This window comes from Sander lucioperca, chromosome 21 (assembly GCF_008315115.2).
Source record: "Sander lucioperca isolate FBNREF2018 chromosome 21, SLUC_FBN_1.2, whole genome shotgun sequence".
NCBI lineage: Eukaryota > Metazoa > Chordata > Actinopteri > Perciformes > Percidae > Sander > Sander lucioperca.
Genome location: NC_050193.1, coordinates 20,012,462 through 20,036,186, shown reverse-complemented (window position 1 = coordinate 20,036,186; position 23,725 = coordinate 20,012,462). Strand labels below are relative to the sequence as shown.

Sequence of the window (23,725 nt, the reverse complement as noted above, 5' to 3'; positions counted from 1 at the left end):
AGAGCTCAACAGTCCTGCCCCTCCTCTGAGAGACCGTGGGTTCCGGAAGTAAATTTCCCATTCATTTCTTCCATTGACGTCTGGAAAAATCCGTACATAAAGAGTTTTAGACCATGCCTTAGGCTAACCAGACGCTACGTGGCTCATTAGCATACAACGTAGCATTTTGAGTAAAAAAACGAACAGAAAATCCTAAAAAAGTAAAAGGTACAAGACTGTGTACATATCGTCATCTCAGAGCGAAGGAACTACTCATCCCATAATCCACCGCGCACCACTGAACAAAGGAAGCTACGTTAGTTTAGCTAACAGCTAATTCGGCTAACCGCTAGCTGAGACAGCATGTAATAACTTTAAAAGACCCTCAAAATAAACCTGAAAATAACCGTTAACATATATAACGGCTGTTACGTCAGCTGTAGACGGCTTTACCCAGTGATAAGTTTGAGTTAATGTTAATCAAACTGTCAGCTAGCAGTTAGCCGAATTAGCTGTTAGCTAAACTAACGTTAGCTTCCCGGTGGAGGCTAACATCAGAAGCGTGGAACCGATCGTGATTCCTGCAGTGTCGTAAATCCTCGTGACGGATCGTGCAGGCAGCTCCCCCCCCTCCCCCTCCTCGCCAGCATGAGTTCCACCAATCAGAGGCATCACTGTGGGATTGTGGGTAATGAAGTACTTATCCAAGACATCGCGAATAAAATACATTTCTCTCTAAACAAGGTTAGTGCCCCATGATTTTTGGTGTCTATATGAGCATATACAATTGCTGAGTCATGTCGGCATGCTGGTTTTAAGTCTACCATCGACGGTTACCATTTCATGGCTTATACTGCAACTGTCAATGGAGAAATTGGGTTGTATTTTTACTTCCAGAACCCGCTGTGGGCGGGACTGTTGCACTCTATTGTGAACATTGTGATCACCTCAAAAAATCTGTAGCTTCAAGAGTTTATATGTACGCATATTTAATGAGATATTGCCTAATTTGCATATTTTATTTTATTTTTTAGACAAAGTGCAATACAAAAAGTATTTCTCTTAATATGAAGATTAATCTGGTAGAAATGTATGAGGATATCTATAAAGGGAAGAAAAAGTCCCATTCACCTGTAATGTGATAACAGCGTCACCTGTTGTGGTCATTTTCAGGACTTTTGTCCCGGGTAGAGACTTTGGCACACATCCCACGTTGTTCAATGGGGTCATATTATATATATAGTCTATAACAGTTGAGATATTCTCCACTAAATGAAGTGCATACAAATCTTACCCAGGACCTCTACTAACTGTAGAATGTCGGGACACTGCGAGTGTAAATATAATATATATAATATAAATGTAATTCAAGTACTCCCCAACCACAAACTGCATGTTCAAAATAAAAAGATCTATATTTTAACATTCAATTCTGACATTATTATAGGTTTTACACAATATGTGTTTAATTCAACTTTTATTAATAAATTAAGTTTCCACTTCAGATTATTTCTGCAATGATTAAACAATTTAACATTTTGATTAGCAATTGAAGTCATTTTAGAAGCAAAACACCCAAGTATTCTCTGGTTCAGCTTCTCTAAATGTGAAGATTTTATGCTTTTCTTGGATTTAAATGTTCATAAATTAATGAATACATCTCTTTTTGTCTATTTTTTTGTAACATTTTATAGAAGAAACGATGTATCGATTAAGAAAATAATGTGCAGGTTGATTGGTAATGAAAATAATCGTCAGTTGCAGCCCCAACCAAAAACACAACAAGACATCTTCCCGTAATACAGAGGTTATAACGTGTCTTTGTGCCAAAACTTCAAACAAGTTGTAGCAGAAGAAAGAAAAGAGATGCTTAGTTTATGATAAATGACTTTCTTAGGACTTTTTTTCCTCTACTTTCTGTCATTTTAAAGACAAAACAATTCATCAATTAATAGAGAAAATCATCAGCAGACACATGAAGTGTCTTGGTTGTTTTTCTTGTTTTGCGGAGAATCTCAATGGCTCGTAAGACTGACTCTGTACTGGTGCGTTTGTCACCATTAGACGTTCCTATGAAAGCACAAAGAGAGAGAAGAGAATAGGGAAGGACAGCAGCAGAGGAGCTGAGAGGGAAACCAGATGAGCGGTTCCAGATGTTGTCCCGTTGATCTGGTTGTTGATCCAGGAGGTGTACTGGGACACTCGGGTGTAGACTCCTGGGTAGCCGGGCAGAGCACAGCCTTTTCCAAAACTCACCACTCCGACCTGGACCCACGTAGAGCCGCTTTTAGTCACCAACGGGCCGCCAGAGTCCCCCTGAACAGGTCAGACAGGATGCTTAGAACACCAGCACACTGCAACTATACATTTACTTTAATATTGTACATTTTGGAGGTACTTTACTTGAGTATTTCCATGTACTGCTACTTTATACTTTCACTCTACTACATCTCAGAGAGATATTGTGCTTTTTACTGCACACAATTCATTCACATGAACGGGTTCGTATGATATTGTGCGGAGTTCTGCACAATAGTTCGTAACGTAACGGAGTGTGTTAACTGTTGATGTTAATGTTCTCATGTTAAAGTTACATGTTTAGTGTCACTGTTCAGAGGCAGTAGTCAGGGCCAGGTTAGTGATGTTGAGTAAAACACTAAGAAGTGAAGTAAACATGTTGTCAGTTTAGATCTAGATGCTGTGAAGCATGTAGACGCAGGAGATTATACACCTGTAGTTGGCTGACAGCTGGGGGGGGGGGGCTGTTGTTATTCTGCAAGAATGAAAGGAGTTCAGTTTAGAGTACGGGTCATATTCAGAGTTGACAGAGTTGTTTCTTTATTTTGGCGTTGGCTATGGCCCACAGTAGCCTGTGTTCAGGTCAGTAATAAAACTGCAGTAAACGTCTCACTAACTGCTAATTGAGGGCGAGACACTGGTGTCAGAAGTTAAAAGACGAATAAAGGCATCACCACGAGGCTTCCCAGGTATGATGGCAAGACTGAATGGGAGGCATTTCAGGCTCAGTTTGAACTGTTGGCTCAGGCAGGCAAATACACCATAGAAGTTAAAGACATCCAACTAGCAATGTGCCTTACTGGTGACGTCTCCCTCGAACCTGCCGCTGCTAAGCCCTGATGATAGGAGTGACTGTGGTGCCATGGTGGGAGCTTTAAAGAGGAGGTTTAGACAATGTTTGGTGGCTAGCCTGCTCCGCTCTGAGCTGTGCAGCAGACAGCGATGACCTGGGGAGCCGCTGAGGGATCTGGCCAATGACATTGAGAGGCTGGTCTACCGCACCTATGCTCACATGCCCTCGGCCATCCAGAGTGAATTAGCTCAGGACCACTTTTTTATAGACACTGCTGCCGACCAACCTGCGGTTCCAGACCCTGCTGGCTCACCAGAAGTCTCTCCTGTAGGCTTTGGAGCTGGCTTTAGAGAGGGAGATGCTGTGTGCTGCACCCTTGGCAATGGCAATGGACAGTTCACAGAAGGAGAGAGCTGTAAGTGGGACTAAGTTGGACACAGTAACTCCTGCCTGATTGGAAGAAATAACGCAGCTGGTACGAGCTGCCACACTGCACGACGAGCAGTACCCCAGATCACGCCGTCTGGTTTGCTGGGGATGCAGCCAGCCTGGCCACCTGGTCCAACAGTGCACCCATGTCCCTAAAAGAAACCAAATGGGGTAGTGGCAGGGCCAGCTGGCACGTTGGATCGAGGAGCGGACCAGGTGCACAATACAGAAATGCAGATGCACTGTCCTGCTACTGTGAGAAGAGGGAGACCACGGAGGTGAGCAGCAGCTAACAGAGGTGAAATGTGCAGCAGAGGGGCTGTCAGCAGGCCAGGGACTGACAGCTATGGAGGTCACGGAGTTGGGGTGCTGAAATAAGGCCGGTGCTAACATGGGTGACATTGAAGTGCCAACACACATGGGAGGAGGTCAGCATGTGTTCTCGAGCTACAAAGGGACTCTGGTCAATGTTTGACACACTGTGTCTGTGTGACGGGGTGGTACCGAGGGGGTGGAAAGAACCAGCTGCGGGTGAGACACAGTGGCAGGTGGTGGTGCCAAGGAGCCTGGGGTAGAGGGTGCTCCAGGCGGTACATGGGGCACCTGGGTCTGGCCACTTCGGGGTCAGAAAGACGCTTCTCTGCCTCCGTCAGGGATTTCACTGGGGCCAGCATAAGCAGGACATGGAAGACTACTGCCCCCGCTGTGACAGCTGCACGGAGTGCAAAGGCCCCAAAGACAGGTCTCATGCACAGCTCCAACAGTTCCCGACAGGGTGTCCTATAAAGAGAGTGGGGATTGATGTTCTCGGTCCGTTCCCTCGCAGGGAGAGAGTTTAGCCAACAAAATGTGACCGTCATGCTACAATGGCAGTTAAGTTTAGACACCAAAACGACTAGTTAACATTAGAAAAAAAGATGGTGGTTTGGATTAAAACACTCCCGGGACACAAATACCAATTTCTTGGATGAAAGTCCTGTGTTTTCTCCTTAACTTCTTCCGTAACATGAACTCCGCTCCCCGGCTTGACAGTCCTCCGACCAACCTCGTCCCTACGAGGATCTTCACACTCTTTTACAGTAGCAGTCAATGTGGTAACAGTAATAAATATGTGGAATACTGTACGTAAAAACTTGACTCTCTTTTAATCCGTGCAGCTGTAAAGGTGTTTGTTATCAGGTGTTGGAGCAGAGTTGTGCAGACAGACTCACCTGGCAGGAGTCCTTCCCTCCCGCGGGTAGACCGGCACAGATCATGTTGCTTGTGATTATTCCGTAAGCAGCGTTACACTGCGTGATGGACACAAGGGGAACGCTGACCTCCTGCAGCGTCTGAGGGAACAGAAGAGTAGCTGAAGATGAAGAAAAGAGATATTAATTTTGAGTTGTATCATAGTGTGATTTAGCATCTTCCTCTGTGCTATAAAAACCAACGAGTCCTCCAAACCATACGACGATATCGGTTGTTTGTTCCTCCCCTCTAATACGACCCACAGGAGTGTTTTTCCTCATATCTAAACCAGAGAACGTAATGGTTGCAGTTTCTAACACGTCGATAACGTTGGGAAAAAGGTAGCAGTTTGGTTAAGTTTAGGCAACAAAACTACTTGGCTAAGGTCAAGGTCAAGGTAAACTTTATTATCCTAAAAAAGGGAAATTCGGGTGGTCAAGGTGCACATACTTAAAACATTTATAAAAACAGATACAAATGTAAATATTGATATAAATGAATATAAATATTCCATATGTCATTCCCCCCTTCCATCCACCTAACACACACACACACACACACCCATACACACACCTACCCATACACACTTACACAGGGAGAGCATTTTCAAACACCCTCACTCTGACACACACTCCCACAGACACGTGTGTACACACACAGAGCACATCCAGGTACCCTCAGCATACACACACACTCACTATGATGTGCAGTGGGCTACATGATCCCTGAGAATGTGAACAGAATTTTAATCCACTATTTCCCACACACACACCACACACTACACACACACTACTCTCACACACACCACACACACATACAATAACAAAATACAATCAGATCCTATGTTTTTGTATTGTCCGTCTCATTCAACAGTCTAATTGCTGAAGGAACAAAAGACTTGCTAAACCTGTTCTAATTTTCCTTTGCAGAATCCTACCATTGCCCCGATAGCTTAGTTGGAACCTATTGCGCAGAGGGTGAGCAGGGTCACCTAGAATCTGTCCGTGGTTCATGTCCCTTTGGAAAATAAAAGTAAACAGGGAGTTTTTATTAACTTTATGAACGTCACGTTCTGCGTCACATGCGTAACCGGAAGGGAAGTTAAGTAATGTCTGATTTAAACCCAAACCAGGATCTTTTTCTAAACTTAACTAAGTAGTTACGTTAACAACGTTAACCACGTGTTTAAACCGTGACCAAGTCATTGTATGATTTAGACTTCTCTTTAAGCTGCTTCCTTAGTCAGTGGGAGTTTCTATTTTATTAAAAACTCTTCCTGACAGGCGGTAGAAAACACCTGTTGTGGCTTGGGGGTGGCTGCTCCGTTCGGGGTCTTGACCGGCCTCAGGCTCTCGGGGCTCGGGGGCCGCTGGCCGCTGGCTCTGCTCGGGGGGGGTGGTGGCTTCTGGCTGGGCTGGGGGACTGTTATCCCTGGTTCTCCCGCGTTCTCGCTCTCTGGCGGCGGGGGGTTCCCGGGACGGCTATCTGCTGTCCTCCCTTGGGGTGGGGCATGGCTGTCCCACGGCATGTGGTCTGGCTACTGAGGTTCCTGCCTGCTGCTGCTGGGGTCGGTGCATCGTGGTCGTGGTGTCCTGCTCTCACTAACTAACTAACTACATTCTGCGACAGGCTTATACACACACACACACACACACACACAGACACACACATAGACACACACACACACACACACACATTGACCCACACAGACACACACATAGACACACACACTCACACATAGACACATACACTCACCCATCGACGCACACACATATACACAGATACACATATAGACACACACACAAACAAATGGAGGTTGTTATTTTGCTTGACTGGTCCTCCCTCAGTAGTTTTCTTATATCAGCTGTTTATTGCTGTTGTTCGGCTGGCTGTCTCTTTGTCATTTTATGTTGTTGTTTGTTTGTTTGTTTGTTTGTTTGTCTTTCTCCCGTCCCAAGTCCCCCTCCCCGTTCTCTTGCAGGGTCCCTTCTCTGTGGTGTCTGTTTGTGTGGTGTTTGTGCCCCCCCTCCCCATTTCTGTCCCCCTGTCCGGCCCAGTGACAAATCATAACATAACTAAACAAATAATAAAACAGACGAAGGAGTATATTAAAACTCTCTTGTTAAAGTAACATCTGTTGGCACAACTAGGTATTCAGCTCCTCATACTGTATACCAAGCTGCAGGGCAGGACAGGTTTAAAAAAAACACCTGTCACTGAGTGGTGGCGTGGCCTGAGGAGCAACACGTTTGAAAAAGTTATTTTTAGACAGCACAGGTTCCTGCCGAAACTGTAGTTGTTTTTTGAGTCACAATCAGGATGTTAATGAAAGTGTCCTGGTTTAATCATACATTATGATAACAGTTCATTGAAAACCACTTAATGCAGCGGTGGAAGAAGTACGCAGATCTTTTACTCAAGTAAAAGTATTAAAACCACAGTGTAGAAATACTTTGGTACAAGTTAAAGTCCTGCATTCAAAATAGGTAAAAGTACAAAAGTATTAGCATCAAAATATTCTTAAAGTACCAAAAGTAAAAGTATTAATTCTGCAGAATAATATTGGGTTCCAAAATGTAGTGGAGTTGAAGTATAAAGAAGCACAATATGGAAGTCCAGCTCGACTTTCTGCCTCTCAAAAACTCACAAAAAAGTGACCATTGTAATAATAATAACTTTGTTTGTACAGCACCTTTAAAAACAGTGGAAATAAAGGACATACAAATCAACACACATACCCATAACTACACAACATTGTAATAGTAAAAAAAGAAAGATGGGTCAGAATGACAGTGAAAATCAAAGTGTGTTTTAATAAGTGATTTAAAAGAGGGTTTTTCAAGGTGTAGTGCAGGGAAATATGACCCGCCGTGAGCACGCTGGATTTTATTTTGAAAATTAGCCGGATGTTTTATTTTGTTTCTGTGCTCGACTTCCTGTCCCCACTATCTGCCGTGTGCTGAATTGCTGCGGAGCTCTCCGGCGTCCGGCAACAATAGAAGCTCTGGTATCGGAGGGACGGAGTAGGGACGCAGACGTTCTGCAGTTGGTGGAAATTGCGGGTAATAAGCCTGGCTGCTGAGCTCAGGACCAGCTGGAGGCGAGAGAGTGATCTGTGGTTGATGCCGGTAAAAAGAGAGTTGCAGTAATCTAGACGGGAGAATATGAGGGCATGGACTACTTGTTCAAGGCTGGGCTATAACAAGGGGCGCAGTCATAATTTTCAGGAGTGATGAGGACAGACTGTTCAGGATGATGATTGTTATTGAAAGATCCCCTCCCATTTGTCTCTCCATGTAGCTTACATTACCTTTATGATTGATGGAAACACTGACATTTCCATAAACTGTTCCATATTGTTTTACTGCGGCATCTCGCCCAATGGGAGACCTGCTACCATAGAAATAAAATGGATAGAAAGACCATTGAACGGTTTCCCGTGGTCATTTGATTGGTAGCAACCAACAGCAGTGGGTCAGCCGACCACTAACATTAGACCCAGCAGCAGTGGGTCAGACCACTAACGTTAGACCCAGCAGCAGTGGGTCAGACCACTAAGGTTAGACCCAGCAGCAGTGGGTCAGCGGATCGCTAACGTTAGACCCAGCAGCAGTGGGTCAGACCGCTAACATTAGACCCAGCAGCAGTGGGTCAGCAGACCGCTAACATTAGACCCAGCAGCAGTGGGTCAGCAGACCACTAACATTAGACCCAGCAGCAGTGGGTCAGCAGACCGCTAACGTTAGACCCAGCAGCAGTGGGTCAGCAGACCACTAACATTAGACCCAGCAGCAGTGGGTCAGCAGACCGCTAACGTTAGACCCAGCAGCAGTGGGTCAGCAGACCGCTAACATTAGACCCAGCAGCAGTGGGTCAGCAGACCGCTAACGTTAGACCCAGCAGCAGTGGGTCAGCAGACCGCTAACGTTAGACCCAGCAGCAGTGGGTCAGCAGACCGCTAACATTAGACCCAGCAGCAGTGGGTCAGCAGACCGCTAACATTAGACCCAGCAGCAGTGGGTCAGCCGACCACTAACATTAGACCCAGCAGCAGTGGGTCAGACCACTAACGTTAGACCCAGCAGCAGTGGGTCAGACCACTAAGGTTAGACCCAGCAGCAGTGGGTCAGCGGATCGCTAACGTTAGACCCAGCAGCAGTGGGTCAGCAGACCGCTAACATTAGACCCAGCAGCAGTGGGTCAGCAGACCGCTAACATTAGACCCAGCAGCAGTGGGTCAGCAGACCACTAACGTTAGACCCAGCAGCAGTGGGTCAGCAGACCGCTAACATTAGACCCAGCAGCAGTGGGTCAGCAGACCGCTAACGTTAGACCCAGCAGCAGTGGGTCAGCAGACCGCTAACGTTAGACCCAGCAGCAGTGGGTCAGCAGACCACTAACGTTAGACCCAGCAGCAGTGGGTCAGCAGACCGCTAACATTAGACCCAGCAGCAGTGGGTCAGCAGACCGCTAACATTAGACCCAGCAGCAGTGGGTCAGCAGACCACTAACGTTAGACCCAGCAGCAGTGGGTCAGCAGACCGCTAACATTAGACCCAGCAGCAGTGGGTCAGCAGACCGCTAACATTAGACCCAGCAGCAGTGGGTCAGCAGACCGCTAACGTTAGACCCAGCAGCAGTGGGTCAGCAGACCGCTAACATTAGACCCAGCCCACTATTCAGCTCATTCTCTGTAACCAATGCAGCATAAAAGCATGGCGGAACAAGCAAGCCAACCAGCCGGTGTTAGTTGGCTAACGTTAGCTTGCTAACTCCGCCATGGGCTTGGTGTTAAGGGACAGTGGGCCTGGGGATGGTGTTGGGAGGGTTGAACTGTATTATTTCAGATTTGGAGTCATTCATTTGGAGAAAGTTATGGGCAGTCAGACAACGGCCAGGCTTCTGGGATTGTTTGGTCTCAGCGTTGTCGATCGATAATGAAAACAGATTCAGCAACTTCAGCTTATTTCTGTAAATAAGCGAAAGTTTCTAAATGAGCCGCCATGTTGGTCTGTTTTGAAATCCGGGAGCAGACGGCCCAGGAGTGAAGCGTTCGCCCAATCAGACGCAGCCATCCCGGTTGTAGAAGGGTGGAGCCTGATTTCGTTGCTTGTCAGTTGTCACTGAAGAGAAATTGATAACTGCAAGTGGACAGAACTTTAAGCGTCCAATGTTGGGAAGCAGGGTGATCCCTGCGGTCAAAAAATGCCACAGTGGACACTTTAAAGATCTGAGTACTTCTTCCATACCTCTGCATTTTTTCTTCAGTGGTTCTGGACAACAAACAAACTACAAACTGAGTGAATCCATATGAGCATTTACTGTTAGTAAAACATAAAAAAATAAACTCACTGCCACCACTTCGGATGGTTCCCCATCCGGTGACCCAGCAGGTCGTCCCAGCCGGGACCGTGCTGCCGGCCGCCGCCAGACACACCGGACTGATGTAGTCGGTGAAGGCAACAGGAGAGGACAGACGCAACAAGGCGATGTCATTGTTGTGTGTGTTAGGGTCATAGCCTGGATGTACGATGACCTGAGACAGCGACCGGGACACCTCGTTAAGATTTAGGAGTTGTTGGTTGTCACGTCCGAGATAAACGGTTAAACCTGACGTGCTGGTGCTGAGAAACAGAGAGGACAACATGATTCATACAGAGGTGGAGGAAGCATAGATATTTATATATATATTGTGATGTCACGAGAGGCTGTGTCCTGGAGGGACGTTACATTCCTGTGAAGTGGCTGCAATCACAAGCAGCTATGGCTCCATCTGCTGGTGCAGTCGGGAACTCCTCCACTCAAGACACTACATTCCCACACACAGCTGAGACTGATCAGATCCTGATAAGCAGAAGAGCTTTTTAAAGCCTAGAGACACACTCGTGTGGGTGTGTGAGTTTTGGAGAGACAACTACAAGCTGTGCCCGCTGAAGAGGAATAGGAAGGTGGAGAATCATTACCAGACGTCGGAAGGACTTACAGCTCGGATTGAAGTAAGGCTGAAAAGATTGTTTTACCTGAGGGAATGAAGATTATGATTTAACAACCAGAAGAGACATTATTTGAAGTTTTGACCCTTGACGAGTAACTGGGTCCCACCTGTGAAGTTGGAGTGCTGTTTTTTTGTTAATTCCCCGGAACTGTAATAAAATCCTTATTTTGTTTGAACATCGTGTCCTCGCACTGCTTGAGCTGTCCCCCGGAGAGCGGTGTAGCCTCTCATGACGTCACTATATATATATATATACATACATACATACATACATACATACATACATACATACATACATACATACATACATACATACATACATACATACGGATATCTTAAATATATGTTTTCTTTAAATGTACTTTAAATTCTGGTCATGTATCAGGATCAGAGCTCACCTGGAGAAGCAGTGAGCAGCACACAGGACCCACTGGCTGTTGATCAGGGAGCCTCCACAGAAATGTCCGTTGCTGTTGTGTAGACTGACCTGCCAGGGCCACGACCCTGGTGGAGCATTTACGCCTCCTACGATCCTGGTGTTGAGCGGTGCAATGCCACAAACTGCAGGGAAACAGTCAGAAACTCTTAGTGTGCAGGAGGGAGACCAATAATGATGTCTTATTCAGAGGTTTTAGAGAATAGTTTGAACGAGGTAGGGTTATGCCGACAAATCATGGCATAGGTCAGTTTGACAGTTTAGGAAATAATTAAATTTATTTATTATAATAAATGTTTCCACTTTCTTGCTGTGACTGAGCTGTTCAGATGGATATCAATGTTAAAAGGATAGTTTGGATGTTTTAAAGTTAAAGTGTAGTTGTATGCCGCCTTTAGGATGGGGAACTGAAGCCGTTATCTCTGCTCTCTTCAAAGCCACCAGACTCCTTTGACAAAAACAGTGATTTTACCTGGCAGAACATCGGGAGTTGCTGCTCTACCGCTGCCTCCATCAGTTAGTTAGTTTGTTATTGTGAGACTTTGGTGAATCTGGACTAACCATTTAAAACACCAACGTCACATTAAATCATTTTGTGGTTTGTGGGGGAAATGGGACCCGGGCAAAGGCATTAATAAAAACTTTATGGTTCTATTCACTGTTGGTCTCATTTGCTGTTACAGGTCATTTATGATCATCAGATGGAACATTACACAGTTTCAGAAACATTAAAAAGTTACATAATATAGTTACTGTTGAGTGTGAACAGTGTGTAATCTCTGCAGAGTTTAAGAACATGACTCACCATCTGACTGTGCCTTGCTTCCTGTAGGAGAGACAAAGAACACAATACATTTAGTTGTTGTACTCAGTTGTGTATTTTACTCGGAAGCAAATCTAAGCTGCATTTCCAAGAAGTTGTTTTAAGAAACTTGAAACCACAGTGTGTGCATTGTGTCCTGGTATTTGTGGTATGAGGTCAAACAAAAGACAACAGACAGAAAAGATGAATAGAGCAATGGTGTCATAAAGAAGTGCTACACTATCCACAATCCTGGGCGTAACAGCGACATCTCTGATTGGCGGAGCTCACTGTTACCATGGAAATGTTTACCGAGCCTGCGAACAGCTAGCTAACTGCTCCCACTGAAGTTTATGATTGTTTCTGTACACAGTCTTGTTCCTTTGCCCTTTTTTTTTTTTTTTTGGCGTTTTCAAAATGTTTTTTGCGCTGAATCAAATGTTTAATGGTCACGATTCATCTCGGAGCTGCTCGGTTCCAGGTTTCAACCTCTTTGATATAAGCATTTAATGAAACGTCAACAGAGATATTGAACGGAGTAAATAGGCTCGTTCGAGATGAGCCAGGCCGGTGCAGGATTGATCGCTGCCAAAGATCCTTTATTCTACAGATAGCACATTTCCAGCAGAGCTAATGGTATGAAACGGTCCTCACTTCCTGTCTCCTAAAGGGGCGTGGCCTCGTTTGAATGTATAGTGAACGTCGTGTGGATGAGTGAAAAGTTATATTTAAATAATGTATTAATATGTTCTTTTGCTAACGTTAGATATTTACACAGCTAAAAGACATATTTAGCATCACAGAGATTAGTTTTGTTAGGGCGTTCACGTACGTTAGCTGGCGTTAGCTTCTCTGTGTTGCCAGATCTCGCGAGAGTTCGGTCCTGAGACAGAAACACGTCTCAGACAAAGTTAATTTTCTCCTGATGTGTCCGTTTGAAAAATGCCATTTTAGTGTCAGAATGTTCTTGGAGATATGTGGCTTGTTGAGGTATGGCTCCAATATTTACTTTGGTGACTACGGGGCGAAAGGATCGCGTTCACTTCTCCCGTTGGAATCAAACACTCAGACCTGCTGCTAGTCTCCTAAAGAGCCGTGGCCGTGGCCGTGGCCGAGCCCACGTGACACAGATACAGGAAACTATTCCGAGTTGGGGCGTCTTGGTTCTAAACCGTCTCTGTCGCCGACCAAAGCATGCCGGTTAGATTCGTGTCCGACTTGATCCTGACTTGCTTGGACATCATGCACACGTAGGGTTGTCACCTTTCATGCAGAAAAATAAAGGACGCCAAAGATATTTTTCTTAAAACAACGTTGATTTCATACAGACTTGTGGCTTCTACAGCAACGGGATGCACTATTTTATTTTGAAATATGGGACGATTCCGTATTTTAAGGGGCGGGTGGCAACCCTAGGCAACCCTATGCGACGATTACCTCACGAGATCAAGGCGGCCGCAGGTTTTGAGAGCGAGGTAGCGTGGTTGCTTTCCACAGACTGCAAAACCCAGGGGCATGATGGGATACGTCTGGCGTTCAGCTGATTAAGATACTCGGTGTGCTTTTCTTTGCCCTTAGCTCTTTTTACTTGACTCAAAGAGCCTGCACAAGAATTCCCATGTGCCTGGACTGTTTGGTGTATGCATCGTGAATCTTGATCAGCTGATTGGTTGAGAAACGACTCAACATGATGATGTTTATATACACTATTTGAGGGATTTTAATTGCTTTTTGTCTGATTTATTATTATTCTGTACAAAACGCATGTTGTGTGGCTGATAGTTACGTTCAGAAGTCAGAGAGACTAAATCTGTTCAGATTACAGATCATAGAATAGAATAGATCTTTATTGACATTGTTTTTAACAACAAAACAGTTTATATTCTCCCAATATGACAGTTAAATTACAGACAAACAGAAAATTTAAATGGTAAAATAGAACAATCAAGATAAATAAACATGATGAGGCACTATATACTTAATGTTATTGAACTTCCAGTTTTTGGGGGTTTCTTTTTTCCAACTTCTCATTTGCAACGACGACCTGTCACATTCACACAGTTCCACATTCATACCTGGAAGCTGCCCAGTACTACCACAGTCTGATCTGACCACATTCATACTGGAAGCTGCTCAGTACTACCACAGTCTGATCTGACCACATTCATACTGGAAGCTGCCCAGTACTACCACAGTCTGATCTGACCACATTCATACTGGAAGCTGCCCAGTACTACCACAGTCTGATCTGACCACATTCATACTGGAAGCTGACCAGTACTACCACAGCAGACTGTGGTAGTACTGGGCATAACATGTCACTGTCATTATAACATGTCACTGTCATTATAACATGTCACTGTCATTATTATAACATGACACTGTCATTATTATAACATGACACTGTCATTATAACATGTCACTGTCATTATTATAACATGTCACTGTCATTATAACATGTCACTGTCATTATAACATGTCACTGTCATTATTATAACATGACACTGTCATTATTATAACATGTCACTGTCATTATTATAACATGACACTGTCATTATTATAACATGACACTGTCATTATAACATGTCACTGTCATTATTATAACATGTCACTGTCATTATAACATGTCACTGTCATTATTATAACATGTCACTGTCATTATTATAACATGACACTGTCATTATTATAACATGTCACTGTCATTATAACATGTCACTGTCATTATAACATGTCACTGTCATTATTATAACATGACACTGTCATTATTATAACATGACACTGTCATTATTATAACATGTCACTGTCATTATTATAACATGTCACTGTCATTATTATAACATGACACTGTCATTATAACATGTCACTGTCATTATCTTAACATGACACTGTCATTATTATAACATGACACTGTCATTATTATAACATGTCACTGTCATTATAACATGACACTGTCATTATTATAACATGTCACTGTCATTATTATAACATGTCACTGTCATTATAACATGACACTGTCATTATTATAACATGACACTGTCATTATTATAACATGACACTGTCATTATTATAACATGTCACTGTCATTATTATAACATGTCACTGTCATTATTATAACATGACACTGTCATTATTATAACATGACACTGTCATTATTATAACATGACACTGTCATTATTATAACATGACACTGTCATTATTATAACATGACACTGTCATTATTATAACATGTCACTGTCATTATTATAACATGTCACTGTCATTATAACATGACACTGTCATTATTATAACATGACACTGTCATTATTATAACATGTCACTGTCATTATTATAACATGTCACTGTCATTATTATAACATGACACTGTCATTATTATAACATGACACTGTCATTATTATAACATGACACTGTCATTATTATAACATGACACTGTCATTATTATAACATGACACTGTCATTATTATAACATGTCACTGTCATTATAACATGACACTGTCATTATTATAACATGACACTGTCATTATTATAACATGTCACTGTCATTATAACATGTCACTGTCATTATTATAACATGTCACTGTCATGAACATGAAGGAGTCATTTTGAGTGTTCATGACTGATGATTGTCATAATTGGTAAATTATGACACTTTCAATGCAAAGTTATCATTGTCTGAGATGTCAATTCAATTCAATTCTATTCTATTTTATTTATAGTATCAAATCATAACAAGAGTTATCTCAAGACACTTTATAGATAATTTACAAAGAACCAACAATTCCAGTAATTCCCCCAAAAGCAAGCATTTAGTGTGACAGTGGTGAGGAAAAACTCCTTTTAGGGAGAAACCTGGGACAGACCCAGGCTCTTGGTAGGAGGTGTCTGACGGTGCTGGTTGGGGGAGTGTCTTTGTCATGACAACTTGACATTAACCTAGACGACATGACAGGCCCAATTATTAAACTTTAATAAACTGTTTAGCTTTATGTGTTTACATTACATTAAACTGTCATTAATAGGTCATCAAACTGGTCTTATAACTTTTAAGACATCTTAATAACAAGTTCAAATGGTTCCACTGTACTTGAGGTCAAGGATATTATTCATGACACCGTCATATAAGCATTTAATGATGAAATCAAACTTCATGACAGGTTCAAATTGTTTCCCTTTACTTGAGGTCAAGGAAAAATATTCATGACACAATTATAATACTCTCATGTCAGCCTATGTAAAAAAAACATCCTCTTAATGTAATGTTAACAAATAAAGCTAAATAGTTTATTAAAGTTTGATAATTGGGCTTGTTATGACATATTTATGACACGTTATGTTGTCTTGTTTAATGTCAAGTTCTCATGACAAAGACATCTCGGACAATGCTAACTTTGCATTAAAAGTGTCATAATTTACCGAATGAAACTTAATGACAACGGTCATGAACACTCAAATAAAGTGTCTGAATTTGCTATTATTGCATAAAATATATTATATTATTCTATTATAACAATCTATTTAGATTTCCTTTCATTATAAATCCAGATCATTACCAGGACTGAGACACTGACCTGTAGTTAAAACCAGGAGAACAACAGCACAAACCAGCAGCTTCTCCTCCATGATGTCAATCTTTGAATGATTTCAGGACACAGTAAACCTGTAGTCATTGCAGGAGCTGACCATGCAGGCGGGAAGAAGAAGGCGTGACTCTAACTCAGGTGCTCTGTGCTGCTGCCGTGTCATGTATCGGGCAACACCTCACATACTGTATCCCACATGCCCTGTGTTTTCTGTAGAAACATACCCTGCTGCCATCAGGGCCTGACTCAGACTTTTATTGGGCCCCTGAGCGTTGCTTTGCTGCTTAAGTAGTCACTCATTGCCAGTTCTCCTCCACAGAGCTGTGGAGGAGGGTCTGTCTAGTCCACACTAGGACTAGGACATACAAGGCAATTCAAAGTGCTTTACATAAAAATTAAAAGAATAAAACAGCAAGTTACAGTGCTGCGTAAGAAAGGAACAATTACTTTATTTATTCGAAGGCAGCCTTGAACCGAGGAGACCGTCCTTCCCCAAAAAAACGCTCCCATAGGTTGTTTTTCCAAGCAGCAATTATGACTCATAATCACGTTATGTAAAATACTTACCAACAATTTACTACTAATAACTTAAATAAAAAGAGGAAGAATTTTATTTTTTACTGTGCACACGTGTGTGAGGAGGATGTAAAATTCTTTAAAGTTCTATTGTTTTACAACTTTGGATCAAAGGTCAAGGCTTTGTAACAATGATCTGACTTTACTCAGACGTTACAGCTTCCTGCTGCTCTGTTTCTTAAAGGCAAAATGTTAAATCTATTTTGATTCAACACTGTTAAAATCCAACTTCAATTCTTTTTAGAGACACTATAATGTTGCAGAATCTGCTCTCAGAGTTAGCTAACCCTAACCCTGCAGAATCTGCTCTCAGAGTTAGGTAACCCTAACCCTAACCCTGCAGAATCTACTCTCAGAGTTAGCTAACCCTAACCCTGCAGAATCTACTCTCAGAGTTAGCTAACCCTAACCCCTGCAGAATCTACTCTCAGAGTTAGCTAACCCTAACCCTGCAGAATCTACTCTCAGAGTTAGCTAACCCTAACCCTAACCCTGCAGAATCTGCTCTGACATGAAGAGAGCTCAGAGTTAGAAAGATTTAAAGTGGCAACAGCACAGCAGAAAGGTGTGGCTCAAAGACTACAATGACTGCTTCAACAAACTGCTGTGAGCCTGGGTTAAGGGTTAGGAGGATCATAAATTTGACTAACAAAACCAACCCTCATATTTCCATGTGAGGCGAGATAAGGCTGCCAGCCATGAGGTTTATTTATAAATATCATGGTAACCGTTCCCTAAATAGTGTGTTCGCCATTCTGTAGTGGTTTTCGAATTCCGTGCGGTAAATTTCTTTCACTATATAGTCCACTATAAAATACCCACAATGCACAGCTAATCTGAGAGTACATACGGTCGTCGGTACCCGATCTGTGCTGCCTGCACGATCCGTCATGCGCAAGATGTTCGTGCATGTGCAGATGATAATCCTGTTGTACGAGGATTTACAACACTGCACGATCTGTTCCACGCTTCCGGTCGTAGTTGTAGCGGTCTGCCGTTAGTCTCCACCGGGAAGCTAACGTTAATTTAGCTAACAGCTAATTCGGCTAACCGCTAGCTGAGACATCATGTAATAACTTTAAAAGACCCTCAAAATAAAAACCCGAAAATAACCGTTAAAATATATATAACAGCTGTTACATCAGTTCTACTTGTACTCATTTAAAATACAATCAATCAATACTTGTCCTTATTGTTATTACTGAATTACTGAATTAGCTGTTAGCTAAACTAACGTTAGCTTCCAGGTGGAGGCTAACGGCAGACCGCTACAACTACGACCGGAAGCATGGAACAGATCATGCAGTGTCGTAAATCCTCGTAAAACAGGATTATTATCTTGCGCATGACGGATCGTGCAGGCAGCACAGATCGGGTACCGACAACGATGTAACCCTAAATTTAACTCCTGTATCCCACAATGCAACGCTGTCGTGTTGTCCCCGGAGGAGAAGAAGAAGCAGAAGGACCCACAGGAACTGAAAAGGAAAAACCGAGCGGGCTTTTGTGTCTAAACAGTGGAAATGTAACATGTAACATATATAATATACAACCTTCTACTCTCCTCCTGAGGGCTCGGTTTGTTAAAAGTATTTTGTTTTGGATTTTTTTCATGATGCTGGGCACGCCCGCCTCCATCACACAAATAACAGGCGCATCTACTGACGCAACGATGTGTTTTCAGCGTCCGAAATCTCTTTTGGTTGTTCCCTATATAGTTCACTATTTAATAAACACTATATAGGGAATAGTGAGTGATGACGGAACAGTTTCCAACACAGCTATGGAGAATATGTAGAGTAGAGTTTGAGATTTAGGACGCAACCCAGGACATTTGGCGCTCCTATACTTCCTCACCTTACTTCCATCGTTGCTCCCGTCAGAACTACTACGGCCACTAGAGGGTGCTGTCAATACACAATGTGAGTCGCGTATGTGCAGAAGAGCATCTTTGACAGCTAGCTATGGCAACACCACCGGGCTCACGGTCACCTATTGGTGGCTGAACACACCTATCAACTGCCGCTGATACCGGCTGATACCGATAACCAGTTCTGTAGCGGCTACCTACTCCCCACAAAAAAATATGTATATACATATATATATATACACATACATATATATATATATATACAGTGCCTGACAAAAGTCTTGTCGCTTATCTAAGTTGTAGGAACAACAAATAATAACTTGACTTTTGTCCAAGCCAAATCTGACCTTTCTGTCCTAATTCAATGATAAAACTCAATGAATGATACAAAACTTTATTTTGGTATAATAAGCATAATCCAGAAGCCTTTGCCTTTCATGTAAGCCATTTCTGATTCCAATTGATCAACTACAAGTCATTATTTGTTGTTCCTACAACTTAGATAAGCGACAAGACTTTTGTCAGGCACTGTATATATATATATATATATATATATATATATATATATTCTCCGTGTTTCTGCAAACCACAACAATCCGGTGCAACCAGGGCAGGACAAGTCAGTGTAGAGTAAAAAGATTGCTGGTGCAACACAGATGTCTTCTTAATTTATAGTTTTTTTTATTTTTTAAGGTGCATCACAGTGACTAACGTAAGGTGACATCTTCATCAGAGTCCTTGGAGAGAATGGGCAATGAAGCCCCTGATAAGAATCATCAACAGGTGTGATTGTGCGTACAGGGGGCGTCGGCTACCTGAAGATACACCCATCTCAACCAAGGAGCTACACTCATTACATCAGTCATTAAAGGGCAAACGCCCACAAACAGGTCAAGAGTTTTTTGATTTGATTTGATTTATTTAATTGTATCAAGAATGCCTTACATATGAATAAAAAGACATCAAATACAATCAAGGATAAAAACACAATAAAGTCCAGGACTTATTTCCATTGTGGTCCTCAACACATAACATCAGGACAAGACAATAAACTCACAGAGTGATTAATAAAAAACAATGTTGATAGATAACAAGCATCAAATGTTCACAATACAATGGGAATAAACATATATTCATCTTAGATACTATATTTTGACAAACTTTGACCTTAGAAAAAGCAAGTTCAAATTAAATTCTTCATTTTAGCCTAGAAGAAATTCCCATGTTTAAAAATATTGACAGGCACCGCCACTAGAAACCTAAATATAGGTCACAATGATGCACAATGCACAATGAACAAACGATCTATGGGATCATTTTTTGGGGGAGTTCTGAAAAACACTCATGCAAATGTAGTAGGTCGAAAAGACTACATGGTTAGTTTTTATTTAAACAGACCTCCCCCCAATTGTTGTTAACATTTGAACCATTCTAACTAATCTTTACACAGACTTATTGAAGCTATTACGCTTCCATATCAGTAGATGGCGCTATGGTGCTGCTGTGGACCCATTAGGGAGACTGTAGCTCTTAGCTCTGCTCATGTGCAGCTCTTTTTTTTCTGATACCGGTGCTAAAACCATACTTTTAAAACAGTGCTGGTGCCTAAACGGTGCCTGTACAGATACTTAAAAGAAATAGGGAACAGGGTATTTTACAATAACTTTGAATGCACCACAAGGCTTACTAGTTTCAAGTGAACGCATCCTCTGTATTGTTTTTCCGACGACAGCTGCAGACTGCTGAACGTCCCGCTGTTGGAATCCTCTCCAGTGAAATACAGTCACTCTCTACACCGTTTAGTTGTCAGCATTTTAACTGTGTTTACTCCAGCTGCTAGCTAACGGTAGGCTAACGTTAGCTGCTGCTAGCTAACGGTAGGCTAACGTTACCTGCTGTCAAGTGTAGTGTTAACGAGTGTCACGTGCAGCGATGCTTCTGTTGCCTCTAACTTTTGTGTCAGAGCATCAGAGAGAAGTGCAGAAGGCATTTAATTGGCAGCGAAATTAGGCACCGAAATCCACATTGCTAGTCAGTCCGGTAGATACCGTCGTTAGGCACCGGTGCCGTATTAGCACCGGGTCTCGGTACCCAACCCTACGGTTGGTGCATACCTTATTAGCTGATTCCAGCAGTGGGAAACATACCTCTCCAAGCTGTTTGACCGCTGGAATCAATCCACTCAGGACCTGCAGCTAGTTAGGACTAAACCCACGGGACACACTTCTAAACTGTCTTTGAGTATTTATATGAACCACACATGTTTAACCCTTCTTCTCTCTCTCTGTGTGTCAGAATATCCAGGTGCTGGGCGCCACGGAGGATTTTAGTTTTTTCTAATAAATAAATACATTTTGGTTTAGCTTGAAACTCTTGAGCTGTGTCTTCCTCCTCTTCCTCAACGAACAGATCAAACATGTGTGTATATATATATATATATATATATATATATATATATATATATATATATATATACATTGCATATTTTCCAGCAGTTTGTCTGTTCCAGACAATATTGGAGGTTGATGCTGTGATATGAACACCTAAAGTAAATATGTAATTACTAAATGCCAACATGTTTCTGGACTCGTGTTGTGTGTAAGTTAACTGAAGGGCTGAGAGGTGGAGGAAACTCTGAGTTCTTCAGTTTTACTGATCCAATAACATCAAGAACTTCTGGCAGCTTGTGGGGTTATTATTTGGGACCGAACTCTTCATCTGTTGGCTACTCTAAACTGTTGTCATTTTACTCCTCAAACAGGCTGCAACTAACCATTATTTTAAAATGGTGAAAAATGTGGATCAGAGTTTCCCAAAAAGTCCAAGATGACGTCCTCAAATGTCTTGTTTTGTCCCTCAAACTCAAAGATCTTCAGTTTCCTGTCCCAGAGGAGAGAAGACACTAGAACATGTTCATATTTAACAAGCTGACATCAGAAGTTTACCTGTTTTGATTCAAACGGATTAATGGATTATCCAAATAGTACTGAAGTAGAAAGCCCTGATGTTGTCTTTGAGCTCTGGTTAATAATGCAGCTGCGTGGTTCGGCCACATGAGGACGCTGTTGCCAGAGTTAGCTGAGTTACAGGAGCAGAAGGTCAACGGTTCGATCCCCGGCTGCAGCTACGATGGATGTCAGAGAAAGGTAGTTAACTGGAGAACAGTGGGAGGGTTATAAAGCATGTAGAAAGATATAACTGTAATGTATTGAAGACAACTGAACACTGGTGCTGACAGCTCACTTTTCATAGATGGGGCTGCTTCTTCCTTTCTTTCTTTCTTTCTTTCCTTCCTTCCTTCCTTCTTTCTTTCTTTCTTTCTTTCCTTCCTTCTTTCCTTCCTTCTCCCTCTGATTTTACTCCTATGTTGGTTACATTGAGTCTTATTTTAATTCCCTTATTTAGTTGTTTGTTGGTTTGAAACTGTCTCCCTCTGCTGGTTATATTAAGAATGACATTACTACAGAATAAACCAATTAGGTTTATACATATTTAATAAATAATAAAGGGTTAAATCCTTAGGTTTAGAGATACTTCAGTGGCTTTTGTTCACATTATAGCCTAAAGTAAAAATGGCAAAAAACGCAAGTGAACTTCTTGAATCACTCTGCAAAGCTAGTTGACCGACCAGTTGACCAGTTGACCGACCAGTTGACCAGTTGACCAGTTGACCGACCAGTTGACCGACCAGTTGACCAGTTGACCAGTTGACCGACCAGTTGACCAGTTGACCAGTTGACCAACCAGTTGACCGACCAGTTGACCAGTTGACCGACCAGTTGACCGACTTCTAGCCTAATCAAACCGAAACCCAAGGCCCATATTAATTCATTCATCTTCATTATACATTTAACATCCCGCTGCATTTCCTTTTTGTTAAATTACCTCACAGTCCTTCAGTTAGGCTAGAGATATATTTTAACATTTTGAGATCCAAAACAAGAGAATATGTGAATGTTTCTGTAAATAACTACACACATATATATATATATATATATATATATATATATATATATATATATATATATATATATATATATATACCATTGTCTGTATCTGAAATGGCACTATACAACCTTAGATTGTTAAAACACAGATTAACATACATTACAGGCAGCTATATTTACATATGTAATAGAAGACTTCTAGATGAAACATATAAGCCTAACATTTGTCATGATTAAAACAGTTTTTACTACTGTGACTAAAATTGTATGTAAATTGTTAAAATGTTTAAATTCAAAACCTGAATTTAAGAGTAGCCTATCTTTTTTACAGTTGAATTAAATGTTGGATAAAATAATGCTACGGGCTGTTTCTACGAAAAAAAACTTTCACCAATGTTCCACCTGAAAAACTCTAAATTTTAGGCTTTTTATGTCGTCTGATTATTGTACAGCCTTGTGAAACACATCTTACGTATTAGACTTTATAATTAACGTCTTCTTCAAACTTCGGCATTGAAACAATCGTGTTTATGAAGCACAAAGTGTTCATAGACGGTGGATATTAGCTGCATTAGTGTTCAAAAACGATGATATTTTTTGTTAATTTGTGTATTTATTTATCTGATTGTGTTCACATTTGTTACATGTTTTTTTCTGCTAAGTCTATCTGTATTTGCTCAGTCAGTTTCGCTGTGTTTAGGCTCGGTTTTGTACCTCGGACTATAGCTCATTGTTCTTTAAAAAGCACATTTCGCTCTACCGGCTTCTCCCTTCGACCAGAAGCCTGTAGAAG

The 23,725-nt window shown here is 42.0% G+C and overlaps 1 protein-coding gene and 1 long non-coding RNA gene across 2 annotated transcripts; one reads left to right on the top strand and one right to left on the bottom strand.

Moving 5' to 3' along the window:
• Nucleotides 1–1,714: 1,714 nt before the first annotated feature.
• Nucleotides 1,715–16,656, bottom strand: LOC116060869 (trypsin I-P1-like). The gene is made up of 6 exons (XM_031314631.1): nt 16,528–16,656; nt 11,966–11,986; nt 11,123–11,285; nt 10,082–10,353; nt 4,711–4,850; nt 1,715–2,295 (listed from the first exon to the last, which is right to left on the bottom strand). Exons 1-6 carry the CDS (start codon nt 16,577–16,579, stop codon nt 2,050–2,052), a joined length of 894 nt encoding a protein of 297 aa, XP_031170491.1. The 5' UTR covers nt 16,580–16,656; the 3' UTR covers nt 1,715–2,049.
• LOC116060871 lies at nt 1,722–22,929 on the top strand. The gene is made up of 4 exons (XR_004107598.1): nt 1,722–1,794; nt 2,702–2,712; nt 4,373–4,376; nt 22,917–22,929. It is a non-coding gene; the product is annotated as an uncharacterized LOC116060871 (long non-coding RNA).
• The last annotated feature ends 796 nt before the right edge of the window (nt 22,930–23,725 follow it).

What these genes read in the sequence shown, in the direction of transcription:
- LOC116060869 (XM_031314631.1), bottom strand. Translation starts at nt 16,579, where the DNA reads ATGGAGGAGAAGCTGCTGGTTTGTGCTGTTGTTCTCCTGGTTTTAACT. An exon ending in TCTCCTGGTTTTAACTACAG is followed by an intron (nt 11,987 to 16,527) that starts GTCAGTGTCTCA and finishes TCTCTCCTACAG; the next exon opens with GAAGCAAGGCACAGTCAGAT. An exon ending in GAGGGAAGGACTCCTGCCAG is followed by an intron (nt 2,296 to 4,710) that starts GTGAGTCTGTCT and finishes TGACCTGTTCAG; the next exon opens with GGGGACTCTGGCGGCCCGTT.